At 39.8% G+C, this 13,110-nt stretch overlaps 1 protein-coding gene across 1 annotated transcript in view; it reads left to right on the top strand.

The window, feature by feature from the left end:
• The window catches only part of MFSD6 (major facilitator superfamily domain containing 6), a 69,586-nt gene that overhangs the window by 16,290 nt on the left and 40,186 nt on the right, over positions 1-13,110 (top strand). The window contains exon 2 of the mRNA XM_060106601.1: positions 3,974-5,585. Within this exon, the coding sequence (XP_059962584.1) occupies positions 4,027-5,585 (1,559 nt within the window). The 5' untranslated portion in view covers positions 3,974-4,026. The remainder of the gene's footprint in view (positions 1-3,973; positions 5,586-13,110) is intronic.

Raw genomic sequence — 13,110 nt, 5'->3', positions numbered from 1 at the left:
ATTCTGCCGGTGTCACTTTGCTGACAAAGCCTCTCCTGGAGCCTGCACACCTGACCCAGCTGCAGTGGCCGCCTTTTCATCCTGTGTCATCCTGGGATCTCCAGTCACCAGCGTGCTGTATTCCCTTTGCCTTTCTCCTACGTTAGTTCTCTTATTTTCTAAATTCCATGTCTTACTCTCTCTTGTTTTGGCAGTGCACAACCTGAGAAAGGGTATATGAGAGGTACATTTTTTTTGAGAAATTGCATATGTGAAATGTCTTTCTTTTACCTATAAACTTGAATGATAATTGGGTTGAGTACAGCTTCCAGTGTTGCTGTTGAGATATCTGAAGCCACTGTGGTCCCTGATCCTTAGTATGTGACACATTTTATTCTCTGAAAGTTTGTAGGGCCGTCTGTTTGTTCTAATGTTCTCTGAAAGCTTGATGATGTACTTTGGCTTGGATGTATTTTATCCACTGTGTTAAGTACTCTGTGGTCATTTCAGACAACTCATATATCTTTCAGTTCTGAGAAATTTTCTTGAATCAAAAAGATTCCCATCTCTCAATTTTCTCGATTTTTCTCTTGGAGTTCCTGTTTTTTAGGTACTTGACTTTCTGGGTGATCCTATATTTGTCTTGTCTTTTCTCTCCTAGTTTCATCTCTTTTCTTTTTCGCTTCATATTTTAAGTTCTTTTTCTGTTGTTGAAAAATGATATAGTTCACTGACTTTTTATAACGTGAATGCTTCCATTTAATAAAGATCCAGATAAAAACAAAAACAAAAAAACCCAAAACCCCCAAATTATCAGGACCCCAGAACTCCTTCTAGCTACTCCCTCACCCAAGGGTAATTATTATCTTGAATTTTTTAATTAATCTTTTTTATTCTGAGATAATTATAGATTCACATACAGTTGTAAGAAATAATACAGAGATAGCCCATTTATCCAGTACCCACTTTCCCCCGGTGGTAACATCTTGCAAAACTTTAGTATAATAGCACGACTAGGATACTGACATTGATACAGTCAAGATACAGAACATTTTTATCACCACCAGATCCCTCACGTTGCCCTTTTGTAGCCGCCTCCACTTTCCTCCCACCCTCTACTCCCTACTGAACCCCTGACAATCACTTAAATGTTCTCCATTTCAATAATTTTGTCAGTCTGAGAATGATATATGAATGGAATCATACAGTGGATAATCTTTTGAGATTGGCTTTTTTCACTCTTTATAATTCTCTGTAGATTCAATCAGGTTATTGTTTGTGTCAATCATTTATTTCTTTTGATTGCTGAACAATTTCCCATGGTACGGAGGTACCAATTTGTTTAACCATTCATCCATGAAGGACATCTGAGTTACTTCCAGTTTTTGGCGATTACAGATAAAGATGCTGTAAACATTTGTGTACAGGTTTTTGTGTGAAAATAAGTTTTCAGTTCTCTGGGATAACTGCCCAGAAGTGCAGTTGCTGGGTCACGTGATAGTCACGTGTTTGGATTTATAAGAAACTGCTGGGGCTTCCCTGGTGGCGCAGTGGTTGGGAGTCCGCCTGTCGATGCAGGGGACGTGGGTTTGTGCCCCGGTCCGGGAGGATCCCACATGCCGCGGAGCCGCTGGGCCCGCGCGTCCGGAGCTTGTGCTCCGCAACGGGAGAAGCCACAGCAGTGAGGGACCCGCGTACCGCAAAAAAAAAAAAAAAAAAAAAAGAAACTGCCGAACTGCTTAGCAGAGTGGCTGTACCATTTTACATCCCCAGCAGCAGTGTATGAGGGATTTAGTTTCTCTTTATCCTTGTCAGAATTCGGTGGTGTTACTATTTTTACTTTAGCTATTCTTATAGGTGTATAGAGATGTATCATGTTTTTAATTTACATTTTCCTAACGGTTAATGACAATGAACATCTTTTCGTGTGATTATTTGCATCTGTATATCCTGTATATTCTCTTTGGTGAAATGTCTCTTCATGTCTTGTCTGTTTTCTAATTGGATTGTTTGGTATATTTTCTGTTGAGTTTTGAGAATTCTTTACATATTCTAGATACTAGCCCTTTGTTGAATATGTGGCTTGCAAATATTTTCTCCCAGTTTATAGCTTGTTTTTTCATTCTTTTAATAGAGCCTTTCACAAAGCAAAAGTTTTAAATTTTGATAAAGTCTAATTGTTCATTTTTTCCTTTTTTGAGTTATGCTTTTGGTGTTAAGTCTAAGAACCGTTTGCCTAGCACTAGAACCTGAAGATTTTCTCCTAGGTTTTTTTTTCCTAAAAGTTTTACAGTTTTACATTTAAATCCATGAATCCATTTTGAGTGAGTATTCATATAAGGTATGAGACTTAGGTTGACATTCATTTTTTGCCTATTGATGACTAATTGCACCAGCACTATTTGTTGAAAAGTTTTTTATCTTTCTCCCATCGAATTGTTTTTGCATCTTTGTCAAATATCACTTGGACATATTTGTGTGGATTTATTCCTGGGCTCTCTGTTCTGTTCCATTGATCTATGTGTCTGTTCTTCCACCAGTACCACATAGTGGTGATTAGTATGTGGCTAAGTAATAAATCTTCTTTTTCAAAATTGCTTCAGCTATTCTAGTTCCCTTTCCTTTTCAGATAAATTTTAGAGTAATCTCACCTATATCCACAAAAAAATCTTGTTGGGATTTTGATAGGGACTGTGTTAAAACTGTATATAAATTTGAGGATAATTGAAGTCTTTACTGTGTTGAGTGTTCCACCCCATGAACATGGTATGGTTCTCCATTTATTTAAATTTTTAATTTCTTTTATCAGCATTTTGTAGTTTTCAGCATACAGTCCTGTACATGTTTTGTTAATTTATACTGAAATATTTCTTCTTTCTAGAAGCTTTTGTAGCTTTTTTGGGATTTCCTACATATTCAATCATGCCAACTGCAGATAGAGACAGTTTCTTCCTTTTTGATCTGTATGTCTTTTGTTTCCTTTTCTTTCCTTATTGCACTGGCTAGAACTTCCAACACAAGGTTGCATAAGAATGATGAGACCAGACAGTCTTCCCTTCTTCCTTATCTTAGAGAAAAAGCATTCAGTCTTTCACCATTAAGTGTAATGTTACCTGTGGGTTTTTTTTTTTTTTTTTTTTTTTTTGCAGTACGCGGGCCTCTCACTGTTGTGGCCTCTCCCGTTGCGGAGCACAGGCTCCGGACGCGCAGGCTCAGCGGCCGTGGCTCACGGGCCCAGCTGCTCCGCGGCATGTGGGATCTTCCCAGACCGGGGCACGAACCCGTGTCCCCTGCATCGGCAGGTGGACTCTCAACCACTGCGCCACCAGGGAAGCCCACTATCTGCTATTTTTTTTCTGACATTTTCTTAAACTGTAATCTATAAAAGCACATCTGGAAAATGTATGTGATATAAGCAGCATAAGGACTACTTCCTTACCAGGATATCATTGGCATGGCTGTAGTGACCAACTACAGATGCAAACGTGCAATTGGCTCCCTCTTTCTCATCACATTTGCGGTTGTGGTTAAGAGCTTATTTCTGTTTTTCTCTAAAAACTGAACGGTTTTAGCTACCTTTATTTTCTAAGAATTCTGGACTTCATAGTGCAGTGGATTTATTTTAAAAGTAAAACCAAGAAACTATAAATACTGTTTACTTTCAATTCCCTCTATTTGGTTTGGACATAATCCCTATCATTTGTACATTTTCCCTAGGAATCAATGAAAAGATTGAGAATGAACGTGAGCTATACACCTGTCATTAGAAGATGTAATTAGTCAGTCAGTGGCCACAAAGCGAGTACTTGATTTTTTGAAAGCTATTTTTCTTTAGCAGTACTGTATGGCTGCAAGTGATAAGTGGTGATGGTTCTCTCTCACAATTACTATATTTAATTATAGTTCGAAACTCCTCAGTTTCCGGCAAGATGAAGCTCTATGTCTAAATGTTATCATTTTCATACTAAGCCTTCTTTTAAATTTTACTTTACAGATCAACAACCAGAATTTTGAAGGTCATCAACTTTCTGATGGTGGTGATAAGCCATGGCGACAGATGATAAAGTTGCCATCTTAACCGATGATGAAGAGGAACAGAAGAGAAAGTATGTGCTTGCCGATCCTTTTAATGGTATTTCCAGGGAACCAGAACCACCTTCAAATGAAACACCCTCCCCCTCTGAAACAGCTGCTATTCCTGAGGAGGAAATAGACTGGATAGAGAAACATTGCGTTAAAATAAACAATGATCTTCTAATTTCCAAGGTCTTCTATTTTTTCTTTTACTCTGCATATGGCTCTCTTTACCCCCTTTTGCCTGTGTATTATAAGCAGCTGGGAATGTCACCAAGCCAGAGTGGGCTGCTGGTAGGTATTCGATACTTCATTGAATTCTGCAGTGCCCCCTTTTGGGGTGTAGTTGCAGATCGCTTTAAAAAAGGCAAAATTGTCCTCCTCTTTTCCCTTTTGTGTTGGGTTTTATTCAACTTGGGCATCGGATTTGTCAAACCTGCTACCTTGCGGTGTGTACCAAAGATTCCTCCAACAGCTCATCCCACCAGTTCAGGTCACCTATTCACTCTCCTGCCAGCGAATTCCTCCATTGTCTCTTCCATTACCACATCACCAGGAATTCGTGAGAAAAGGAACCTGCCTTCTTACAATGGGTCAGAGATGTTAGAAGCAGGGCACAGTGTCACAGAAACTGTCATCTTCTCGACAGCTCCAAACAAGACCAGTGCGCCCACTCTGCAGCCTCAGACTGATGAAATTACTGACCATGTTATGAACTTGACCATGAACCCAAGCACTGCAACCTCTGCTCCCCCAGGAAATGCAACCTGGGAGACAACCACTTCTGTTGTCACTACCGCCAAATCTTTACCTTCCGACCAAGTCACTCTTGTTTATGATCAACAAGAAGTAGAAGCTATATTCTTGGTGATCTTGGTAGTTGTCATAATAGGAGAATTTTTCAGTGCCTCCTCTGTCACGATTGTGGACACGGTAACACTCCAGTATCTGGGAAAGCACAGAGACCGCTATGGACTGCAACGCATGTGGGGCTCCCTGGGCTGGGGCCTGGCGATGCTGTCCGTGGGCATTGGCATTGACTACACCCACGTGGACGTGCTCATCAATGGGAAGGGGTGTAAGCCCCCTGAATACCGGAACTACCAGATTGTCTTCATCGTCTTTGGGGTTCTCATGACCATGGCCTTGATCGTCGCTACTCAGTTCCGGTTCCGCTACAACCACTTCAAAAACAGTGAAAATAAAGGGAAAGAGGTGGAGATCCCTCCAGTAGAGAGGAACAGCTCCACAGAATCCTCTGAGGAGACACCAACCACCACCAGCCACTCGCAGGCCTTCAACTTCTGGGACTTAATCAGGCTGCTTTGCAGTGTGCAGTATGGCTCCGTGTTGTTCGTGGCTTGGTTTATGGGTTTCGGATACGGCTTCGTGTTCACCTTTCTCTACTGGCACTTGGAGGACCTGAATGGAACGACAACCCTCTTTGGCGTCTGTTCAGTCCTGAGCCACGTGTCTGAGCTGACAGCTTATTTTTTCAGTCACAAGCTTATTGAATTGATTGGCCACATCAGGTAAGAACATGTGCACTGTTGCCGCCTCTCAGCAGTTGAACTTTATCTTTTCATAGTTTATAGCTCCTTTGCGCACATTTAAGGATATTATCATTTGTGTTGGGGGTAGGGTTGGGGTGGGAATGGGGATTTCTCTTTCTCTTTAAAATAGAAACAAAAGGAAGGAAGTGATGAACCTAGTTGGATTATCTCAGATAAACAAAATATGCTGTTTCTGCTCTGTATGCTAAGAGAATCTTACAGTAAATGTTTTCAGGTATAGGAACACCAATTTAGTCAACTGTATTGTTCCATGGACCTTGAAGGGTCTGACCACCTGTCTCGGGCATTTATGAAGAGGGGCTTAAGTGGATAAAGAGGATTATGTTTTTTCAGCGTTCAGTTATTCTCAGCCACTTGCTGACACAGAAAGACCTTGAATATATGGTGTATGAAGATGTCCATTATATTTAGTAAAGCTGTGATGTGACCCACCATCATCCCTTATCCATGATATTATGTGGAAGAGAATCTTACATAATTTTTTCTGATTATTACATAAGTCTCTGTGTTTTTATCTGCCATGAAGACATGGGATATTTAAAAATCTTGCTTCTACCTAAAATTTCCCGTGTAATCCTTTTAAGCAAAAAATCTATAAATGCCCAGTGTTTCTTGTGTAATGTTTCTCACCATTAATGTTTGTCTGAAGTTGTTTGAACAGTACCTTGCTCTTTATAAGTCTTTCTGCTTTGCTGTTGGCTCTAAAATGTAAAGCCAGGTACACTTAAGCATTCTTACCTCATAGAAAAGTATGGCATGTCTGTCCCTAAAATTTGAAGTTGCCATAACTAAAAGAAAGCAACTGTGTGTGTTTGTGTGTATGTGGTAATCTTTTAATCTGCTGTTTCCATGAGAAATTACAAAGGAGAAATAGATACAAGCTTTGAGAAACATGGATCTTTTTTCCTTTAATTTCCCTTTGACTAACTGAAGAAAGTATTTTCTAATGTGAAGTTTCAACCTAGAATCATTCTTTTCCCCATACAGTTGTGAGTGTTTTTCCTTGTTTGGTTTGGTTTTGCTTTGGGAGGCTGTGTGCTGTTTCTTCTGTTTCTCAAATCTTTGACCCCTTTGTTGTCACAAACAAAGTCAGGCACTGTATGGGCAGTTCCCAGAGACACAGAGTCCCCGAGGCACACTCATTGGGACCAATCAGAAAAGAGCCTTGTAATATTAAGGGCTGGGGATGTCCTTTAACCTTGTCCAGGTCATGTTTACATTCTCTGAGCTGTGTGGATTGACCGTGATGAATCCGACGCACAGTGATGAATTTCTTCAGCTTGGTTGTTGGTATGAGCAGGATCTCACCTCAGCTAATAGTGTGTTTAAAAACCACAGCCATTTATCATGATTTATCATGATTTAATCATTAAATAGTGTTAATTGAATGTTGACTCAGTACAGAGTACGTATATAGGTTTTATTTTCAAAGAAATTGTTAGGTTCTTCTTACATGCTAAGAAAAGTAGTTTCTTTTCTGTCTTTGCTTTTTGTCTGAGGTATATACCTTCATGATAACATCCTAGTGGGTTTACTATTAATTTTGGTAATTACGTGAACTTGCACTTGTGTTTTCTTTCCTAAGTATTACAAGTTACTCATTACGTAAAAACCAGTGGCTCACTTAACCTTAATTTTCTAGTTTTACGTACAAAAGCATCCTTTTTTTCTTCTCTAATGATGTGATGGAAGAAAAAAGCTCTTGTTGCATTGTTGCTCCCGAAAGCCTACTGGGATTCCGTCAGTTTGTGGTCATTTACCTCTTTGGGATTTTTATTCTGTCCATTAAAATGTATTAACTGCGTTTAGAAGATTCTGATAGTTGTAGTGAGATTATGCCCACGTATTCAGGTAGAATGGATATGTTTCTTTTGGTGAGAGTTTTTGGAGCCCAGTTAGTGGTGGTTGAGATTTGGGGGTTTAAAAATGTAGTGGTGGAAGTTTGAACTTTTCACTGGAAGAATATTATGCATTAGTTGATGAAGAGAAGTCATCTTTGTACGAATTCAGTCTTTATGTTTTCCTTGTAGGATCATAAGGAGATATCTGTCTGGCCCTTATGTATGCACGCATGTTTTTCAGTATTCTGTGACTGTCTTATGGGAGTTTGTTTCCAGGAGTCAGCACTACCACCAAGATTGTAACTATTCTGATAGAGTCAAAAGTGGATTGTCACAAATTTTTATATAGATTCATAATGAAGACACAATTTTTAAAACAGCATGTCCTTGGGCCTCCCTGGTGGCGCAGTGGTTAAGAGTCCGCCTGCCGATGCAGGGGATACGGGTTCGTGCCCCGGTCTGGGAGGATCCCACATGCCGCGGAGCGGCTGGGCCCGTGAGCCATGGCCGCTGGGCCTGCGCATCCGGAGCCTGTGCTCCGCAACGGGAGAGGCCACAACAGTGAGAGGCCCGCATACCGCAAAAAGAAAGAAAAAAACAAAAAAAACAAAAAAACAAAAAAAAAACAGCATGTCCAATTTTGAACCATTTACTATTATAACATTTTTGCAGTTTGGGCTCAGTTTTTCAGGGAAAAACCTATCAGTCTAAACACATGTGCACACACACACACACACACACAGAGTAAATGATTTCTGATTTTGACCTTGGGTTTTGTCCTCTTTGGAAAGTGGCTTTCTCAGGCAAATAAGATAATGTTTACTATTTCCACTAAAAAAAGTAAATGTCTTTTGATTTGAAACCTCAAGACTTTGGAATTTACAACAAGCATATTTCTAGGCTAATTTATGTAATGACGATGACTAGATTTCTTTAACTAGAGATATAAATGTATTTTTAGGCTATATTCACCTTGCTGAATGTTTCAGCAGCCATGAGTAGGGTTGTGATCAAAATACTTTGCAATTAATCATTTGTAAATTTGTAAATCATTACTATTCAATATTGGGCCATCATCTATGTTATGTGATTCAAATTTATTTACATTTTAAGGGACACACAAAAATCTACTCAAGCAACTCTGACTGCCCTGAAATTCTTAAAGTCAGTTTTGTCGTGCAAATGCTATCTGGAAGGGGTAATATATTAGCCATTATTAGCCATTAATTACTACTTAATAGTAGCTAAGTATCCAAATGAGCTAGCCAGTCAGTTAGGGAAAGAAGGAAGTGCATGATGCAATTAGCAAGTGGAGGAACATACGGACTTTCCTGGTGGGCACTGCAGGAAGACCCAGAGCAGATAGCAAGACACTGGCTACCAGCTGAGAACACTTGGGAGGTGGTACATGTTAACATTTTGTCATTGGAGGAATAGCAATCAGCGTTATAAGAGGGAGGAAACTGCAGCTGGGGTGATCAGGGAAGCTGAATTTCGATCTCTGGCATCTCTGATAGCTGCTATGGCTCTGCCTGCTGTGGAGGACCTTGAGCTCTGGTAACATGGCCCTCACCCTTCATCCTTCGGACCTGGACCTTGTGGGGGCTGTCTGTGGCTTTCTCACCGTACTCTGGCTTCTGGGCTCTTCCACCACCTATCTAACCAAGCCCCCGAATTAAGATTGGTGCCTGTTTCCCTGATTATATCCTAACTTATACACAATCCTTAACTGCTTAGAACTTCTGATGACAATCGCCGCAGTGAAGGAATAGAATGGAAATAGAATAACTCAATTCTTGATTTAAAAAAAAACAGGGCTTCCCTGGTGGCGCAGTGGTTGAGAGTCCGCCTGCCAATGCAGGGGACGCGGGTTCGTGCCCCGGTCTGGGAAGTTCCCACATGCCGCAGAGCAGCTGGGCCCGTGAGCCATGGCCGCTGAGCCTACGCGTCCGGAGCCTGTGCTCCGCAACGGGAGAAGCCACAACAGTGAGAGGCCCGCGTACCGCAAAAAAAAAAAAAAAAAAAAAAACAAGATGGTGGACCTTAAACTTTTTTCCCTTCTCATGTCCTAATGGAGTGTTACTTCTTATTTAAAAATTGACTTTCACCACAATAGAAAAAAATGTTAAGGCTTATTTCTCATAGTAAATTTGAACTCATAGTAAATTTGAAATTATAATTTACACATAATCTAAAGGAGTATTACTCTGTGTTGTTTAAAAATCAAAACCCTGAATATTTGTTAAGTTTAGTTGAACAAACAGTTTATTTAGGCCTGGGGAGCCCCAGATTAATAGGATGCAAGGATGAGCACTAAAAGGATGGGAGTTGGGAAAGACAGGGAGATTGAAGGCCAGATGAGTGCTGGGATTAGGAAAAGAAGCTTTATTCTGGGTGCAGTAGGGAATTATAGCAAGGTTCAGAGCAGGGGAGGGCCACAGATTTTCATTTATTTGCAATGCAGTGGGTAACTTTGAAGCAGGGAGCCCACTGAGAAGGTTCTCAAAATAGTCCAAGTGAGAGGTGTTACAGTCCTGGTATGCAGCAGTAGCAACAGAAATTAAGGGAGGTAAAATCAGCGGAATGGTTTGATGTGGGAAGTGATGTAGAGACTCTCATGTTTCAGCTTGGGTACAGTGGTTCCACTAAATCCCGTAGGAAATTCAAGAAGGAGATGCACAATTGGGGAGAGGGTGGTAAGGCAATTAGAATCCAGTGTTGGGTGTGTTTAGCTTAAAATTGGAACATCTAGACGGGAATGTCTAGATGACAGTTGACTATTATAAAACTTAAAGCTCAACAAAGAAGTTAGGATTGGGGATACAGATTTGGGACAGTTAAAACCAGAAATATGGATAAGATCAACAAGGAAATCTTGTGGTGAAAGAAGAGACGTGGGCCTAGGAAAATCAATTATGATTGTCTCCAAGATTTTATTCTGAGTTTCTCATCTTATTGAAATGTTAGCTTATGTTTTATTGCTTAAGGTAAGTATCCTAATGCTTATGAGGAATTGTGTTGTATGATACTTGCTGTACCTGTTTCCACATCTTGCTTCAGGAGCAAATGACTTTCTGAGCACCCCTCCAATGCCATTACCTGATCCAGGCGCCCTCTAGGAGTGTTTTATAAATGGACCTGAGACATAAGCAAGGGAGAGGGAAAAGTAAAGGGAGAAGGAATATAAGGAACAGAGATCGAAAGTAAGAAAATAGCGAGAGGAATAGCTGCTGTCTCCAGGGGAAGGTTTCTTCCTGTCCTTATTCATGAAAGGCAGTGTTACATAGTGGTTACAAGCATGGGCTGGGAGTCACGTTGCCTGGTTCAGAGCTTGGCTCTGCCACTTGGAACCATGTGGTTTTGGACAAGTTATATTACTTTTTGTATCTCTGTTTTGTTACCTGTAAATAGGAATATCATTAGTACTAACCTCTTTTTTTTTTATGAAGACTAAATGAGTTAAAAACACAGCAATTGCTTAGAACAGTGACTTGCATATATTCGGAGTTCAGTGGATTTTTTAATTATTACTTTGCCAATCTTCTGATACATTATGTTGCTTATAAGTACAAGACCCATTGGATCTGATAAAAATACAGTGACTTAGTATATTATCAGTTGTGTACAGATCATTAAGGCTGCAAAGTTGTTTGTGGGTTTCAAAATAAGTAATTCCTCCTCAAAAACATTTTGGTCAAATTGAGATCTTCTCCCACCGATTTATGATGACTGTAGATTGTTTATATTCTCTGTGCTATTTTTTAGGGCTTGGTGACTAACTCCGTAATAGCTGGCATACAGAATGATTGTAATTGTAGCCATTATTATTTATATGTGGGTAGGTTTCTATTTTTTCTACTCCTTTCCCACTTTACCTTCAAAGATGTTGGTATTCATTTTTATAGGAAAAGTCTTTTAGAGCTATTTCAAGTATAGATTCTCATTATTAATCTGTAAGAGGTAGAGTCTCAAAAGTAGAAGAATTTATGATCAAGAGCCGAAAGGGCATGATTTGGTTTTTATAGCCCCCTGAAAAGAACATCTTTGCTAAGAAATATATTACTATATTATATCATAGCTACCAGGCTGACTTGTTAATAACAGCGTTACTGATAATCGAGCTATTCATAGTTAAGAATAAAAGGCCATTGTTGCAAGGTAGTGTAAGTGAATCCAGGGCTTTTAGCTATTGGTGTCATATTTGGTTTTTTTCTCTTCCACCTTTGGTGGCTGCATTGAATGAGATACTCACTGAGTTAAAGAGAGCAGGACTAACTCCGAATGAGCTGTAGCTGTTGTGGTTGCAGGTGGCCCCCTTCACCATCTCACGGGGCAAGGCGGGTAGTCCTTGAAGTGTGCACCAAACAAGAGTAAAGACAGCTCCTACAAATTTTCATGACCTAGATAACCACTGCGGAGACAAATTCAGTAGGCCATGGTAATGTGCAAGTTGGACATTTCCTATGGCTTGAAAATTGCATATTAAGATATATACCTGGCTATGGGCTTCCTTTGTGGTGCAGTGGTTGAGAGTCCGCCTGCCGATGCAGGGGACACGGGTTCATGCCCCGGTCCAGGAAGATCCCACATGCCGCGGAGCGGCTGGGCCCATGAGCCATGGCCGCTGAGCCTGCGCATCCGGAGCCTGTGCTCCGCAACGGGAGAGGCCACAACAGTGAGAGGCCTGCGTACCGCAAAAAAAAAAAAAAAAAAAAAAGATATATACTTGCCTAGAGAAACCTTTATACACACACAGAAAGAGGTGTACAAGGATGCTTACTTGCTTACTGCAGTTTTCTAACAGTGAGAAAGAGAATTAGTCTAAATATCCATCTATTGGGGAGTGGATACATTCAATATGGTATAGTCATAAGATGGAATATTATGGAGAAGTTAAAAGGAATGGATTAGATCAATATGTCAACATGGAAAGCTCTCAAAAATATGTTGAATTGGAAAAAAAACAAGTTTCAGAATGATACACAGTTTGGTACACTTATGCAGATTTTAACAATCCATTTCAAAAGTTATACATATTTTTATGGATATACCTAATTGTATAGAAAAACATTTACATTTATAGAGGGAAAATGCATTCTGAATTCATATTAGCCTTAGCTTTCTGGACAGGACATAAAAAGAAGGGACTGGGATGGGGAACAAAGAGGACAAGGAAGGCCCCCACTTTATCTGTAACATTTTGTTTCTTTAAGGAAATATAGCAAAATATTCATAATTTCCATTCTTGGTGCTACATATATGTATTCCCTACTTTTTTTGGTATTTTATATTGGAAAATAGCTTGAAGCTTAGGTCTCCTTACAGTGGATCAATATAATTATCCTCCCATAAAAAGACCAACTGTGTGTGTGTGTGTGTGTGTGTGTGTGTGTATGTAGCTGTATATGTTTTAAAGAGACATACTGTATCCATATATATCAGGTAAACATTGAGATTTTGTGCCACTAATATGTATAGTGCCCATATATTTTTCCCTAAGTAGCATAAATTTAAGTGATTAAAAGCCTACTTTACATAATTATCATGGCCTCAGGTCTTATTTCTTTCTCTTTAAAATGAAATCAGGTACAAATTTATACTATCTCATTAGGAATTAGTGTCAAAATGTATCCAACAACCCT

This window comes from Mesoplodon densirostris, chromosome 8 (assembly GCF_025265405.1).
Source record: "Mesoplodon densirostris isolate mMesDen1 chromosome 8, mMesDen1 primary haplotype, whole genome shotgun sequence".
Classification (NCBI taxonomy): domain Eukaryota; kingdom Metazoa; phylum Chordata; class Mammalia; order Artiodactyla; family Ziphiidae; genus Mesoplodon; species Mesoplodon densirostris.
The sequence above is the reverse complement of the archived record's forward strand: the minus strand, read 5'-3'. Positions and strand labels throughout refer to the sequence as shown.